This window comes from Caretta caretta, chromosome 27 (assembly GCF_965140235.1).
Source record: "Caretta caretta isolate rCarCar2 chromosome 27, rCarCar1.hap1, whole genome shotgun sequence".
Taxonomy (NCBI): domain Eukaryota; kingdom Metazoa; phylum Chordata; order Testudines; family Cheloniidae; genus Caretta; species Caretta caretta.
In genome coordinates, this window is record NC_134232.1 from 2,976,633 (window position 1) to 2,994,085 (window position 17,453).

At 44.8% G+C, this 17,453-nt stretch overlaps 1 protein-coding gene across 3 annotated transcripts in view; it reads left to right on the forward strand.

Moving 5' to 3' along the window:
• Positions 1-17,453, forward strand: part of NSF (N-ethylmaleimide sensitive factor, vesicle fusing ATPase) — a 188,707-nt gene that overhangs the window by 70,139 nt on the left and 101,115 nt on the right. For all 3 annotated transcript variants that reach the window (XM_048829795.2, XM_048829796.2, XM_048829799.2), the window contains exon 8: positions 189-344. In XM_048829795.2, the coding sequence (XP_048685752.1) occupies positions 189-344 (156 nt within the window). The remainder of the gene's footprint in view (positions 1-188; positions 345-17,453) is intronic.

Genomic DNA, 17,453 nt, shown 5'->3' on the forward strand with positions numbered 1-17,453 from the left:
AAGGCAACTATTTAATGCACAGTCTCCTGAGCCTCCATAATGGGAGTCGGAAGTGCTGGGTAGTTTGTCCTCATGGTGGTTTTTATAAAACTATATTGCACATGGACTACGAAACCTCCATTGTATCAGTCTGTGGCTGTAATTCTGTTGTGTGCTTAATTCCTGAACCGGCGGTGTCTTTTCTACAGGTAAATCTAAGACCAAGGAGAACCGCCAGTCAATCATCAACCCTGACTGGAACTTTGAGAAGATGGGGATAGGAGGTCTTGACAGAGAATTTTCAGACATCTTCCGTCGAGCGTTTGCCTCTCGAGTTTTTCCACCAGAGCTTGTGGAGCAGATGGGTGAGTACAAAACAGCAGAAATACATCTGGGGTACCTGCATTCAGTTCTATTTCTGATTCAACAGATCAGATCAGAACTAATTGTGTGATAATGCTGTGACTCTGAAGTTATTTAAGCCTGGGAACCCTGGGGAGAAGGAAAATGTACTCTTTTTCCCACTGCTCCCAAATCTTGGTACTGCTTTTTTTATTGGACTGTGCACACTAAAAACAATTGGTATCTAATGCTGGAGGCTATCTTGTCCTGTGTTTGTTTTTTTTCTGTTGGGATCTATGAAATCTTCTTTACCAATCTGTTAGTGGTCTTACTACAAAAACTACATTCTCTGGCCCCTATTTGGCTCAATAAGTCCTGGTGCTGAAGAATGCCCATTTCGTCAAACCGTAGTTGCTGGTGATGCCATGACTAACTTTGGTTCCCTTTGTTATATTGCCAGAATGTTTCTAAACCCTGGATCTGCAGCTGCCTGTTTTTGATACCTGTTCGTCAGCTATGCACTCTTTGTATACTTAAATATCATGAATTTTTCCTTAAAAGCAATGGGATTTTAAACACAGAAATCTCTTTGCTTCCTAAAGCAGTGTCCTGTTCATCTGTCGCTACATGTATAGTTTTTTTTATTTCCAACACTGATGAGATTTATACAAAATATCAAATCTAATTTCACAGTGAGAAGAATGATCTGTCTTGAATTGCTGTCATAGAAAACCTGACATGACCGCTTAGCTTTTACATGTAATCAAAAACTTATGTGATGTCAAATTGGGACATCCCTTTGTAGAAACGCGGTGAAAGCCGTTAACCATCACTTATTCTCACACAGTTACTGATGTGAAGATCATGTACCAGATTTAGCAAAACATTTGGGACGTCAACTCTTTTCAGTTTGAGCCAAAGTACTGACCTGTCAACCAAATCAGAAGCCACTTTTTATGTCAATATAGGCCAGGTGAAGAGAGCAGTTAAATTCTTGTGCAGCTTAGCCAGAAACCGGAGGGTATGGACAGTACCCATTGTCAACCGTCCAGCTGCGAAACCTGATTGTTGTAGATGACAGTGTCTCCTAAGGAGTGGCTTCATCCTACCAAGCACATCATGAGCAAAGATCTTTCCAGGGACTGATGTCAATGACATCAGCCTGTGGCTGCCACACTTGGTGTGAGATCCTTGGACAAACAGACTGCCGTCTTTCCATTCTGTGGGTACTCTGCCTGATGATCACACTTTTAAAAAGAGTTGATGGAGACCAATGCTCCCTGGTTACAAGGCATCCTTGAGCAGCTGGAGTGGAATACCATCAGATCCAGCAGCATGTCCATTCTGTAAATTTTTGGATGGCCTTCCGTACTTTGAGTGAGAGAAGATCAGCATTTGTCCCTGGGTCATGTAGCTCTGATCAGCCATGAGCAGGGGTGTTTCAAAATTTGTTTTCCATCTGTCCAGGACTTCATCTGTTGATGAGCAATGAGAGCCATGTGGTTTCATGGGGATATTAGAAGACTGTTTATGGCTGCCAGCCAGGAGTGTGATAGCTCTATAGGCGAAATGCAGATTGTTGTGCTTTAGGCTGTCCTCTGCTTTGTTGGCCAGAGAGTTGGTGTAGATCTCATGGTCATGTTTTGCAATGGCCCAGAAAATGCTGGTTAACCTTTGTTATTTGACGTCTCCCTGATTCTGTGCTTCTGCCTTTTTTGCTTAATTATCAAAGGCCTCTTCAGAAAGCCAAGGTTTCTTGTGTCATTGTCTGAAGCTGATTGTTTCAAGTGATGGTGTGTGATATAGCATTATGTATACCACTCCAGGTGATTGCCACATCATCCAAGAGGATACTAAGGTTAGGTATGTGATCTTTGATAGCCTATGTGTATTTCACAGCTTCAGCAGAGCCATTGGAAAGTTGCTGGACACTGTACTGTCTGGCTTTTGAGGAGTTGGGAGATGCAGTGAACTGAGTGACAGCTAGTCTGTGATCTGAGTTTACTGGTGCTTCTGTACCGCTGAAGACTTGGTGAGATTTTACTGTGGAGCACTTTCTGATGATGTTGTGGTCAGTTCCTTTCATGGCATGTCCATTGCTTGAAATCCAGGTCCAGGAATGGTTACTGAGATGCCAAAAGCGCTTGGTACTACTAACATTTAGCTCTTCCATTTATGTAACTATGACCAGTGTTCTAGAGAGTGGAAAGCAAAGAAACCTAATCAGGTAAATATAACTCTCCTCTTTGCCTCCATTGTGATACAGACATGCATTTATGCAGCTGTTCAATGAATAAAGGTTAGGCTTTTAATGGAACAGAAAAAAATTATGGACTCTGGCATTCATCACCTTAAACTTTTACTTTTTGAAATGACTAGAGTGCATCATCTTCACGCCAGAGATTCAAAGTCCCTTAACCCATAGCATTTGAATGATGAATTCAGCTGAGTTTAACAGAAACTGCAGAGGTAAACTGGAAAGTTTCATCTTGGTTCCAGTACAACTCCACCCACATACCTCCCCCAGCTGGATATTGAATGATCGCACACCAGTGGAACACCAAGATAGGATTATATTACCAGAATATTCTCATTGGCTGAGAGTACCCTGAGAGCAAGACACTGTTACTTAGCAACTACATGGAGCAGCTAGCTTCACAAATGTAACCCTTTCATGGGCATCAGTACATTTGGAAGAGGTCAGAAACCTTGCTGCTATATCCAGAGACTGAAGTGCCTGTATGCATAATGTGTAGTGTTCAGATCTTTCCTTTTCTTCTTATATTAAGTGAATTTATATTAATAAAATGATAAGGCTCTGAAAGAGCAATAGTATTTTGGGAGGCAGTGCGTTAAAGGGATTGCCAGGTCTTAAATAAGTAAATAAATAAATATAGTTACCAACGCAAGTTTATCCACAGACTATTCAAAGAGGCATTTCACAGGTAAGTGGATGTTAAGACACCCAGCGGAACTCCCCTTCTCTCTGTGATGAACCCTAGGGCTAAAAAGCTTATCTGAAATTTGAAAAAATGCTTTCTGACATTTTTTTTCTGCATTAGTCATAACTTGCTCTTCAACTATATTTCAGATCTCAAATGCCAGTGTGACATCTGTTCAGGTCTGCATATAATTTATTAGGAAAGAAAAGAAAACAATTGCTCACTGTCTGGAGCTGCAAAACTTACCCTTTCCTGTTTTCTGCAAAGTACTCACAGATTATGCCTTATATGCAAAATGCAATAAATATGCCATTTGCAGCCCTGTAACTATATAGATGCTATCTAGACCCTTTGCAGCATAAAATAAAATATAAATTCCTTGTAACTGTGTGAGATTCCCATAACAATCAAAGAATGTTCTGGAAGTGAAGCATATAAGTCAATATTAGTTAGTTAAATCTGCAGAGCACACAGGCACTGCACTGACTTCAGAACTGCCTGGTGAATGTGATATGAAATCTTAACAGACAAACATTTGCCATAGATTGATTGGAATTAAGAACACCAGTGCTGAAATAGTTCTTTGGTTACTACCTGACAGTCTGAGTTAAACAAGCACACATGATCACTTCCCAAAACAAAATGCAATACGTATCTGGATAGACCAAGGGATATGGAATTTATTGGGGTAAATGGGGAACTTTTCAGTGCAAATGCACAGTGGAGGAAGTAATCTAATTCAGAATATATTGGGCGGTAGGACAATTTCAGATAGGCAAAGTTCTACATTAGCCTGTAGCTTCATTATTTGTATTGTGGTACCGCCTGGGAGCCTCAGTCATGAACCAGGACACCATTGTGCGAAATGCTATGTGTTCGTATTAGATTTTTATATAACATTCATTATATTTGCAGAGATGTGTAGAGCAGGGTAAATTAGCCATCCAAAGGCTACAACAATTCTGTGCTGAAGTGTTTATTTCCTGCAATTTACAAATGATCCAGAAACAGAATGCCTGTAAAACTGTTTAAAATTATTCTACCATAAATAAGTCGCTATGCTAGGAAAAAAGAAGAATGCCTCTAAAAATGCTGTAATTCAAACAGAAATTATTTCAGGACAGTTCTACAGCCTGTGTTATGCAGGAGTTAGATGATTGTAATGGTTCCTTCTGGCCTTGGAATCTGTGAATGAATCTCCAGGCAAGAGCCCGACAAAGAAATGCTTGTCTAGTTCAGCCTCCTGCTGGTTTTCTGAGCTTCTCCAGGGAGCCTTTCATTGCTGCAAGCAGAGCCTAAACAGCCTACAGGTAAACAAAAGCCCAACAAGAGTCCTTAAGACCTGGACCTGATTGCTCTTTGTTCCGATGGCTTGCGTGTGGTTACTCTGCCACAGTATGATATGGATTTTGAGAAAGGCACTCTGTGTCCAAACTCCTATCTTATTTACTGCCCTTTGTGGTTCTCCTTTCCTGCACCATCTGCGCATGTTCACATCTTATTTTTAATTAAAATAATCAGTGGGCAAAACTATGTTTGTGTATGTGCACAAGTAGTTTCCATTGAAGACATTGTGAGCTTTCTGAGTGCAGTTTAAGCCCGTGTTTGTGAAACCAAGACCATAGTTACTGAAAGGACTCACGGCCATCTTAAGAAGAATGGAAACACTGGAAGGAGTAAGAGAATCCATAGGGTTATCAGGGAACTCTCTGGAATCATTAGAGTTTGTGGCAAAAACTTAAACATTCTAGTTCAATCAAAGTAGTGGCCAGAGACGAAGGACCTTCAACAGTAGCTTAGATACAAACTTTGACAACAGCAAAGCTGATAATGAGATCAGAGAAGAACATTAGGAGGAAAACAAACTGAGAAACAAGTGCTTGGTCCTTATATCGGCTCTAGAAGGGGATGCTGAAAATGAAATTAGAGTGAAAAACCATAGAATGTGCACAATTGGATAGATAGAAGTGTGACTTTGGTCTCCTCTTCTCCATTTCCTACCCCACTCGCCAATAAAATGCTGTCCTATTGATATGAAGTGCTGTGGGAAGTTGGTTTTGAAGATAGCCTGGATTGATTTGAAAGGTTGACTTTTAAATCTAAGCTATCTGGAGCAATCATGATAGGCTTTGCACACACTGGATACCTAACACTCCCTGTGTATGTCTGTGTGCAGGGGATCACTTAGTATCTTCTGTAGTGAGATTGAAGACCTGAAACTACCTCATAACCTTCACTGATAACTAGGGTCATGTAGCAGTAAAGATGACTTAGTCTTTTGTGTGTATCATTGGTAAATAGTTCGGAAGCATTAATGGTTATGTAAATGACTGATGCAACTTCTCATATTGTAACGTGTTATTTTATTCATCTTTTAGTTGTGAGCCTCCATTCAGCAATCTGATGGCTTTCCCATGATCTTTGAGAGTAGAGCTTTCCTATAATCATTTTGGGCATAAGCTTTCGTGGACTAAAACCCACTTCATCAGATGCATTGGGTGGAAAATACAGTAGGAAGATATATATAACGTGATACAGCAGGGCCAGAAGGCATCAGGAGAGTGGTATAGGAGAGATGTGTAAGTCCCAGGATGAGGAGAAGCCTTATTCCCTGTAGAGGGAAGAAAGGTTTCTATAGATTAATTAAAAGCACCTGAAGCCAATTAGAGCACCTGAAGCGAGTCACCTGATTAAAAACCCCTTGCTTCAATTAGCTAGGGGAAGGAGTTGGAGCAGTTTGAAGGAGTTGAGGTAGAGGAGAGTTTGGAGAAGTGCCGTGGCTGGCTAAAAGACCAAGACCCTAGGTAAAGAGACACCCGGCTTGTGCAGAGAGAGAGGGCAGGAAGCCCCACAAGCTGAAGAGCAGGAGAGGTAAGTAGCCCAGAGGAAAGAAGCACTAGTTCAAGTGGTTTACCACTATCCCTAGGACTCCTGGGCTGGGAACTGGAGTAGAGGGCGGGCCCAGGTCCCGCCCTCTCCACTACCCTTCTCTGGGTTACTAGTGGGACAGTAGATATCCTAGTTCAGGGGTAGGAAACTGCGCCCTGAACCCCCCCCAAGAAGAGGAAGCGCGGAACCCATGATAATCGTACCGGCAATTTGCAACACGTGGTGTGAGCAGTGGGATCTCTGCGCTGAGGACTTAAACCATGGTTAACCAAAACCATCCTGTCCCCAAGATGGACGATGTGGTCAAGGCTCTAATACAAGCCACTGCGGCCCAGCAGGAAGCTACCCGAATCCAAGCAGCTGCCCAACAGGAAGCGACTCGGGTGCAGCAGGAGACTAATCAACTGTTGATGAATCAGGCTGCTGAGGACTGAGCGCTGCTACAAGAGCTGGCAAACCAGATGAAGGCCCTTATGGAGCAGAACCACAATTGTGACGGAACCCGGACTATACGGGCCAGCCACTGCCTACAGAAAATGACACGGGAGGATGATGTAGAGGCATTTGAGATAACAGCCCTGCGGGAGGCCTGGCCCCGAGATCAGTGGTCTGGTATCCTCGCCCCGTTCCTGTGTGGAGAGGCCCAGAAGGTCGTTTAGGATATGGCTGCAGAGACTGCGGAGGATTACCCCCAGCTGAAGGCAGAGATCCTGGCCAGATCCGGAGTAACCACGGCGTTGAGAGCCCAGAGGTTTCATGAATGGCAGTATACAGAGGGCAAGACACCCCGATCACAACTGTTTAACCTGATCTACCTGACCCGGAAATGGCTGCCCCCTGAGGCCTTCAGCTCTGAAAAAATGATGGAGCTCCTGGTACTGAACCGGTATATGAGGGGGCTACCACCAGGCCTTCGGGCTTGGGTTGGCCAGAATGACCCCTCTACCTATGATGAGTTGGTCTCCCTTGTGCAAAGACAGCTGGCAGCCAGTGAACTGTTCCAGACCCCAGGGAGTGAGACACAGCAAACCAAGAAGACCACCTCAAACCCAAGGCCCCGGATTGTCGAGAACTACAGAAGAACCATAACTGGGAGGAAAGACACTGAGGAATGGCCCCAGGCCAAGAAGGGACCTGGGGGATTGGGAAGAGAGGGCGGGGGGGGGGGGGGGGGGGACCAAATAGCCCCAGGCAGAGGGCGGCAACCAGGATAAGGGGTTGGTGTTACGAGTGTGGGGAATTGGGGCATATAGCAGCCCAGTGCCCCAACAGGGAAGAGCCTGTGCAGTGCAATCTGAGGGATCCTGGGGAACAATGTGGCCTAATCGGCCTGGTAGGGGTCGCAATGACCTCACAGGGGTGTACAAGGTCAGTAAAGATAAATGGTATTGCGACCAAAGCATTAGTAGATTCCAGGAGTGCTGTCACACTGGTCTTGGGGAAGTTGGTGGGGCAAGACCAACTAACCTGGGGCAAAACCATGGAGGTAACGTGCTTTCATGGCACCATAAATTTCTACCCTACAATCCCAGTACGGATTGAGATCCAGGGAAACACTACCAGGGTAACTGAGTGGTTCCTAGGCTCCCCTACCCTGTCTTAATTGGTAGGGACTTCCCCGGGTTTGTGAACTTACTCCCCCCAGGAGAGCCAGGGTAGGAACCCCCGGGCTGAGAGAGAGGCACCTACAGATAGCCTCACTCCAATTTTTGCTGAATTTGCCCCAGAGCTATTTTCATCCCCCGGGAAACCCCGAAAGTCTAGGCGGGAAAAGAGGGCAGATAAAAGGCTAGGGACCAGGATTCTAGCACAGAACCAGCAAGCCTCCCTTGTTGGTAAGCGAACCTGTTCAGGAGGCCAGGAGATAATTCAGGCCTGTCAGGACTCAGAGGCGGTTCCTAGCCCAAGTAGGGGCAACCCAAGGGGCGGAGAAAAAATAAGTCCCATGGAGTTAGGTCAAGTAGTACCGCATGTGAGAATTTCGGGCAGGACCAAGCCAATGACCCGGTATATGTGAATGTGAGGGAGGAGGTAGTGAAAGTAAATGGTGTACCCGTGGAAGGAAAGACCAAAGGCCCAAGGCCGTATTATGTGATCAAACGTGATCTGTTGTACCGAATAGTGCAAATTCGAGGGGAAGAAGTAGAGCAGCTCTTAGTCCCACGGAAACACACAAGGGCAGTACTAGTTAGCTCATAGTCATTTATTTGTGGGACATCTAGGAGTAGACAAGACACTTGATAGAGTTCTAAGAAGATTTTATTGGCCAGGAATATGCGCGAAGGTCCAACGCTATTGTACCTCCTGCCCGGAATGCCAGTTGCATAGCCCCTGACCTCACTTGCGGGCCCCATTAGTACCTTTGCCTTTTATTGAAGTGCCTTTCAAAAGAATAGCCATGGACCTAGTGGGCCCGCTGGAAAGATCAGCACGGGGCCACCGAAACGTATTAGCAAAAAGAAAAGGAGTACTAGTGGCACCTTAGAGACTAGTCATCCTTGACTACGCCACATGGTATCCAGAAGCCATTCCTTTAAGAAACCCCACATCCAAGGCGATAGCAAAAGAACTACTTCAGTTTTTGCCAGAGTGGGCATCCCTATGGAGATCCTGACTGACCAAGGAACCCCTTTCATTTTGAAATTAATGAAGGACTTATGTACCCTGCTCCGCATCCATGCCATACGAACCTCAGTCTACCATCCACAAACAGATGGACTGGTCGAGTGGTTTAACCACACCCTTAAAGGTATGATCCGGAAGGTGGTAGCACAGGACGGAAAAGACTGGGATACCCTTCTACCATACCTAATGTTTGCAATACAGGAAGTCCCCCAGACATCCACCGGTTTCTCTCCCTTTTGAGCTGCTATATGGATGCCACCCATGCGGAATATTAGATATCACCAACGGGGACTGGGAAGAACAACCCAACCCAGGAAAGAATGTCATTGAACACATGACACAGATGAGAGAGCGAATAGCTCGAGTAACCCCTGTAGAATGAGAACATTTGGAAAAAGCACAAGAGACCCAGCGGACATATTATAACCTCTGGGCGAAAGTATGGAAGTTTCAGCCGGGAGAACGGGTGATGGTGCTGGTGCCGACAGCAGAAAGCAAACTCCTGGCCAGCTGGCATGGGCCATATGAGATAGTGGAAGCCATTGGGGAAGTGGACTATAAGGTCAGACAACCAGACCGCCGAAGACCAGAGCAGATCTACCAAGTAAACTTACTGAAGCTCTGGCGTGACTGAGAGATGTGCCTGGTCATTCAGAGAGCTCAACCTCAGACGGACGACCCACAGGAGCAGGTGAGGATATCCCCCGAGTTAGCCCCAGAACAACAAACAGAGGTCATTGATATGATCCAACGGAACCAAGATGTGTTCTGTACAAAGCCGGGCCATACGGCACTGGTCCAACATCATATCGTCACCAGGCCCGGAATAAGGGTGACGATAAGACCGTACCGGATACCAGAAGCTAAAAGAGAGGAGATGAAGAAGATGTTGGACCTTGGGGTTATTGAAGAATCCCACAACCCAGTGGTCCAGCCCTATCGTCCTAGTACCCAAGCCTGACGGCACTCTGAGGTTTTGCAGCTAATTCCGGAAGTTGAATGAAGTATCCCAATTCGATGCCTATCCGATACCACGTGTCGACAAGCTAGTTGATCAGTTAGGCAAGGCCCGATACCTACCACTCTGGACCTGACCAAAAGATATTGGCAAATTCCCCTGGCCAAGAACGCCAAGGAGAAGACTGCTTTCTCTACACCTGATGGCCTGTTCCAATACACTGTCCTCTCTTTCGGATTCCATGGGGCCCCTGAAACATTCCCACGACTTATGGATAAATTGCTGCAACCCCATGCCAAGTATGCCCCCGCCTATTTAGACGATATAGTCATCCATAGCCCTGGCTGGGAAACACACCTAGGGAAAGTAGAAGCGGTACTAGACGCCCTGCGGAAGGCTGGCCTCGCTGCCAACCTTCTCAAGTGCATGATAGGACTAGCCGAGACCAAATACCTCGGGTATGTAGTAGGGAGAGGCTTGGTAAAACCCCAATGGAACAAAGTGGAGGCAATGCAAGATTGGCCTCAGCCAGTCCATAAAAAGCAGGTCAGAGCATTTCTCGGGTGAGTAGGGTACTATTGGAGATTCATCCCTCATTTTGCCACAAGAGCAGGGCCATTGACAGACCTGATAAAGGCTTGGGGCCCCGAGATAGTAAAATGATCTGATGCAGCAGAAGGAGCATTCGCAGATTTAAGGACAGCCCTTTGCTGCCATCCAGTACTCATAGCCCCAGACTTCAAGAAAGAACTTGTCCTACAAACAGATGTCTCAGAAGTAGGGCTAGGAGCCGTAAGTAGGGCTAGGAGCCGTCCTTTCGCAAATGGTAGGGGAGGAGGAACACCCGATCCTGTATCTCAGCCAGAAGCTCCTCCCCAGGGAACAAAAGTACGCCATTGTTGAAAAGGAATGTCAGACCATAAAATGGACCATGGAAACTCTCCGCTACTTACCTACTGGGGCGGCGATTTAACCTGGTGACAGACCATGCCCCGCTCCAGTGGATGCACAGAAACAAGAAGAAGAATGCAAGAGTGACTAGATGGTTCCTATCTCTGCAATCCTTTCATTTCCGAGTAAAGCATAGGGCCAGAAGCCAAGACAGCAACGCAGATGGCTTGTCATGAAAGCATTGCCTCTTGACCCAAGTAACCCAACCCCATGTTGTTGAGCAGGGGGGCAAGATATGTGATACAGCATGGCCAGAAGGCATCAGGAGAGTGATATAGGAGAGATATGTAAGTCCCAGGATGAGGAGAAGCCTTATTCCCTGTAGAGGGAAGAAAGGTTTTAATAGATTAATTAAAAGCACCTGAAGCCAATTAGAGCACCTGAAGCTAGCCACCTGATTAAAAACCCCCTGCTTCCATCAGCCAGGGGAAGGAGTTGGAGCAGAGAGCCGTTTGAAGGAGTGGGGCTAGAAGGGGCTAGAAGACCAAGACCCTAGGTAAAGAGACACCCGGCTTGTGCAGAGAGAGAGGGCAGGAAGCCCCACAAGCTGAAGAGCAGGAGAGGTAAGTAGCCCAGGGGAAGGAAGCACTAGTTCAAGTGGTTTACCACTATCCCTAGGGCCCCTGGGCTGGGACCTGGAGTAGAAGGCGGGCCTGGGTCCCTTCCTCTCCACTACCCTTCTCTGGGTTGCTAGTGGGACAGTAGATACCCTAGTTCAGGGGTAGGAAACTGCGCCCTGAATCCCCCCTCCCCCCAAGAAGAGGAAGCGTGGGACCCATTATAATCGTACCGGCAATTTGCCACAAACAGTACATGAAAAGATGGGAGTTATATCTTCCTACTGTATTTTCCACTCCATGCATCTGATGAAGTGGGTTTTAGCCCACAAAAGTTTATGCCCAAATAAATTTGTTAGTCTCTAAGGTGCGTGCCACAAGTACTCCTCGTTGTTTTTGCTGATACAGACTAACACGGCTACCCCTCTGAAACCTGTAATCATTGATACTGAATCAGTCTTGTCTACAGCTCCATTTTAAGTGGCACCAGAGCAGCATTGTGAGAGATTGAGACCTTCCTTTTCTGAAGGTAATGTGGCTAGTGGTTAGAGCAGTGAATTGGAAGTCAGGAATCCATGGCTCTGTTCTAGCTCTGTTACTAGCTTTAATATTAATAAACATATTGCTGTAAATTTGCTTTACGTTTTATGGAGCATAGATAAGACATGTTTCTTACACCAAAAAACTTAAAAAAATTTACGTAAACATTCTTCTGGCTGGATTGCAAGTTACTTGGTCTTGCACTTAGCTGTAGATTTCGGATTTCATGAGACCGTGGGAAGTAACTTATCCTCTGTAATCCTCAGTCATCTCTTTCTTAGTCGGCCTTAAAACATGTATTAAAGTGACAGCCAAGATTTATTTACTTGGGAGGTAAACATTAACCAAAGCAAAGCTAAGCTGATGATATGATCACCTCAGTAGAAGTCCTGTGTTGTTAGATGCGTGTGCCACATCCCTGGGTGAGCTAAGAAAGGGCTAAACCACTTCACTAGGTAGAAGAGAGGAAGGTAGCGCTGAAGTTGTCTGCACTATCAGATCTGGACGGAAGAGCTGATAGCAATTCCTTGCTAAGATGCTGGGAGTGGAACAGACAGCTTTGCTTCTTAAGTGGGGAAAGCTGTAAAAGGAAATAAAGGCTTCCAGAAGAGAGGGGAGAGAAGGACTTCTGAGAAGAGAAGAGGAACTGCTCTTTAGTGTCCTTTAGGGGGCGACTCCTGACTTCAGCCCCAGTTAGGTGGGGGAAAAGGAGCATATACTCACTTTTTTTGAACTGAGGAGGGTTCTTGTGCTGTCAGAAGCTGTAATGATTGAAGGACTGTTCCTTTTCCCCCAAAGGGACACTTGGCTGATTTGTGTGGCTAGCCAGTGGCCCTGTTACATCGATGATGTCCTGAGCACCTGGTGACTCCTTGATATCAGTATTTGTTTTGTAATACATTTGTGTTCATCTTTTTAAAAAGTGTGCATCCTATTTATAGACACTGCGGTTTAGACTAAACAAGCACCTAGCTTCATTCTAAAGACCCCAGAAAATTGCTGGGGAAGGCCCTGGTGTTAACATCCAGGTGAGGTATGAACTGTACAGATAAATGTAAGACCCAGTGATCTGGAAGCCATCCAGTGATATTATTTTAATCTTAATTTAGCTATCTGGCTGCATTTTTATTATTAAACTGTTAAAAGATGAGGGCAGTCTCTATCTCTTGATGATGCAATGATTGTTAAAAGCCTGAAATTAGGCTGTTTCATTTGCTATCACAGTCCCATTTGGGGTGATGTGTTTTGATCGTGTAGCCAAAGGCACTGTGTGTGTTTTGGGAGCTCATACTTGGGGCTGATTTATTTTCAGTTTTATCACATTCCATCAGAAGAAAACTGATAAATGTTCTGTCATTGCCATAAATCTAGTTAGTGCCTTCTGTATGGAATATACATGCATTTAAAAAAAAATCATGGCCATGTAGTGGATAATGGGGAAGGGAGGGAGAAAATTAACAAAGGCCTAATAAGAACTGTTTGGAGAAATATGTGATTTGTTTTGTCAAACAGTCCGTTCTGCAGGGTCCATTTAAATTAAAACCTCTGCTGGCTGCTTAAGATCTAGACCCATGCATTCGCCTACTTTCTGAGGAAGAAACAGGAGCAAATCCCTTCAGTTTAACTTCATGTCAGTAGCACTTAAATATTACATAGCGGTCAACTGGAGGCAGTGGATCTAGGCAGGAATAATGGAAGGCTTACGTGGGAGAGGAGGGGGGGACATTTCTGTGTGTTAATGGAAAGTCTTTTCTGTCTGGCAGGTAAAGTCTTGGAACCCTAATCATACACTAACCTGCTTGAAGATTAATATATATGTCCCCCACTGTACACAAGACCGGTACATTGTGTGCAGATGTCCATTTCACATTGGTGCACCTGAGTGGTAACCTCATACCAGAATTCTTTGATTTTAATTCAGGGAGGAATTACGCCACTAGGTAGGAAGGCCCCTGACCCGCTAAGGCAATTTTATTATTAAGAGAGAGAAATACATGTTATTAAACTTAGTCTCATTTTGGCTAAATGTCATTCTGGCTCGAGTCTCCATTTATGATTTCTATCACAGTGCCATTACAGTGGTGGCTCTGCCATTGTCTTTTTGGATCTTCGTCATCAGTTTCCCCCAACTTCATTATCTGTGTAGTTTCCTATTTTTCCCCTCCTGCTTTGCTGTTCCCCATGGCATAGCATGATAATCCAGTATCCATGACATGAATGACCTTACATTTAGCGGTAGTCCTGATGCTAAGCCTAACCAGTTAGAAATGCTTGGTCAGAGAAGAAATTGAGTTTATAAGATCTGCTTGACATTTAGCCACACTGGTCTGATCTGGATAAATTGCAAAATGGAGATAAAACTTAATCAAAACTCCTGCTTTGTTGTGGAACTGAGTTGTGATTTAAGACATAACATTTGTAGTCTGTCATCACCTGTCTATTTAACCAGGGCCTGTTTGTTTTAAATGTTTTTAAATTTTGGCTAGGTGTAGCTCTAGTTGTGCAAGAAAATCTTCTGATTGTAACAGCATGTAGGATTTCTGTTTGGAAGGAATTCATTGCTTTGGCTTCCAGAAGAAATGTTCTCACTTAATAGGGAGATAATTTAGCACTCTCACAGTGCAATTCAGCAACACAAACATCCCTGTGAAGTGCAGATGAATAGTAATGTCCTCAATTATCAGATGGCGAAAGCAGAGACAGAAATGTGAATCACTTGCCAAGGCCACAGAAGGAGTTAGTGTTGGAGCTGGGACTCCAACGCTTAGAATCATAGAACTGGAAGGGACCTTGAGAGGTCATCTAGTTCAGTCCCCTCACTCAAGGCGGTACTAAGTACTTCCTGGTCCTGTGCTCATAATGCTCAATGGATAGCTTTCTAGTTGTCTCGAGTATTGTGTATTGGAACCTGTCACCTCCTTAAAGACTTCCACTCTGCAGTAGTGGTGAGTGGCCATGGTCCGTGATGTGAAGCTTGACAGTAGCTAGGCAGCTGGTGTGCTGAGACCATGGCCTATCATGCTGACCAGCATTGTCTTTTATTGTTTCCTTGTGCTCCCCAGTCTGTCCATATCTATCTGTTATCTCTTGTTGTATACTTAGATTTTCAGCTCTTTGGGGCAGGGACTGTCTTTTTGGTGTGTGTGTTTGAACAGAGCCTAGCATAAAGGGACCCTGGTCCTTGACTGGAGTACCTAGATGCCACGAAAATATAAATAACATCCCATGGGCCATCCCTGTGCCTAGAGACTTCACCTTTTCCCTCTGAACTGCTCTCTGTGCTGTTGGCCCTTTACATGGGAGACATGCCTATAAATCCCACATGACTAAACTAATGCTGCCAAGTGGCTGCTCAGGAGCTCTGATCTTATTTTCCTGATTTAACCAATGTCAGATGAGTCTTATGAAAAGTGAACTGTCTGTGGTTGCTTAGAAAGGGGGGGAAAATACTTCAACACGACACCCCTTGCTGAGCAGCTCTCTGATTAAAGGATATCCTGCCACCCCAAACTAACTCTCCTACAAACCTGTTGGAGTCTCTGGGTAGGTTTTGGCTCTTGGTTTTCCATAGAGAATAGCCTTTGCAGTATTTTCTCAGAACTCCAGCTACAGGCAAGTAAAATTCCTTTTTGGTGTATCTCTCCTCCCCCCGATCCCCCATGCCATTATCCCTGTCACAAAGGGTGAGGTGAAATGAGCCCTTATGTGTACATTTCATGGGGAACAAGAGGTTTCCCTTCCTTATAGCTGCAGAAGAGAAATCATCAACCCTTATCTAAAAGCATGTGACAGGTTTGTAGCAAGTATGATGATGATAGGTGGGACTGAGCTCAAAACTCCAGATGTCCCTAAAAGCTCTACAAAAAGCACGTCAAATGACAATCTTACAGAAACTGAATTGGTCCGAAGAGAAGGAACTTGGCCAGTCTGAGAAGCTTGTCTCCTCTCATCCTGCCCCTTTTTGCAGGTGTGCTACATTGCGTTCAATACAGCTGTTGGAAGAAACTCTCAAATCTGTTTGTGAACATGTGCCCTGACTTGCCAGTTGCCTTTTGTTTGCCTTTGTCAACTCTGAGCACAGTGGAGCCATCTAAGTGTGCTTGGGATTCTCTTTCGAAGCATCATTCATCATACAAATCCTGCCCCACACTTCTTGGCTACACAGGAGATCATATTCTCCCACAAATGTATTAACAGTTCCTCTCCTGACGCTAATTGGACAGGAATCACTTCTAATTTATCATTGCCTTGCTAGTTCCTGTGTAAAATGGTCTTTGCTAACCAGTATTTTGTTTTGTTTTTGACTTCTGAATATCTGAAAGTTGAGTAACAAATTTTTGTGAACCCAGCTTCCTTGATAACATCTTTGTTGTGGCAAAACAGTTTCATTGTTCTCAGCCCAGAAATTTTGTTTTGTTGCGATGCGTAACAAATTGAACTGTAGTTTTCTGAGGTTGCTTGAGAGGGCTGGATACTCTTCGTTTTGGTATTCTTCTCTTTTGAAGCTGCAGAATTTTTTATTCACTGAATGTGTTATAGAGGCACAACATGAAAACATAAGACAGCAGCAAGAAAAACACAGTGGGGAAACAAACACAGATCAATGACAATGCCTTGCTATGCTCATTTATTCAAATTGAAATTAACATAATTTGCCCAAGATTGCTCAGTTTGTGGCAGCACTAGAAATTGAACTCAGATCCTGTGTGCGCCAGTTTGGCACCTTAAAAAGATGACCACCTTACTTCTCTATTAACCAGTATATTAAATGCTGCAAGAGTTTTAATATGGGGTTTACACTAGGAAAAAATAATCTAATAGTAAAGCAGAAAGTCAACATGGATAAAAGGAAACTAATCTCTGAAAATAAACATGATCTATGTAGTTAGCTATATCTGGCACTGAACTGGTTCCAATGACTAATGGCTTTTTCTCCATAGAACAATTAAACACTCAAAGGTTTCTAAATATGTTTTTAGACTGATCTAATCTACTGTGAATCAAACATAGTTCTGAAATGTGTTCAAATATATCAGTACCAATTTTCCGAAGTAGTTTTGGTCTCCCAATTTTCCACTGGGCATACAAAGCAAATTAACTTAGTTCATTCATCAAGGTTAGATTTCCAGCATCAGTCGATCCTCCCCCCCCGCCCCATTTACTCTCTCCTGGCCCAGAATGTATGTGTGGGATCATGAGTGAGTGGGGGATGTGGCTCATGGAGTGGAGCTGTCTCCAGTGAATCCATGTGTTCAAGCATTCCCAAGCTCACAGCAGCCATTCTCGCTGCTGAAAGCTTCCCTGCCTATAGGTGGTGGGGATGTCATAGCTGGGATTCCATGCTTGCTGTCAGTCTAACCCAATTGTCTTATGGGGTCCAGAAAGAACTTTCTTCTGCAAGGCAAGATTGGCAAGGTGTTCGGTGGTTTTTTTCCTCTTTCCTCTGAGTGTCTGTCTACACAGCAACTAGACACCCGTCGCTGGCCCTTGGCAGCTGAGTCAGGCTTCTGGGGCTGTTTCGTTGCTGTGTCGACTTCCAGGCTCTAGGACCCTGAGACATGAGAGGCTCCCAGAGATCAGGCTTCCGCCCAAGCCCGAAAGTCGACACAGCAATGAAACAGCCCTGCAGCTTGAGCCTGAGTCGGCTGACCTGGGCCAGCCGTGGGAGTC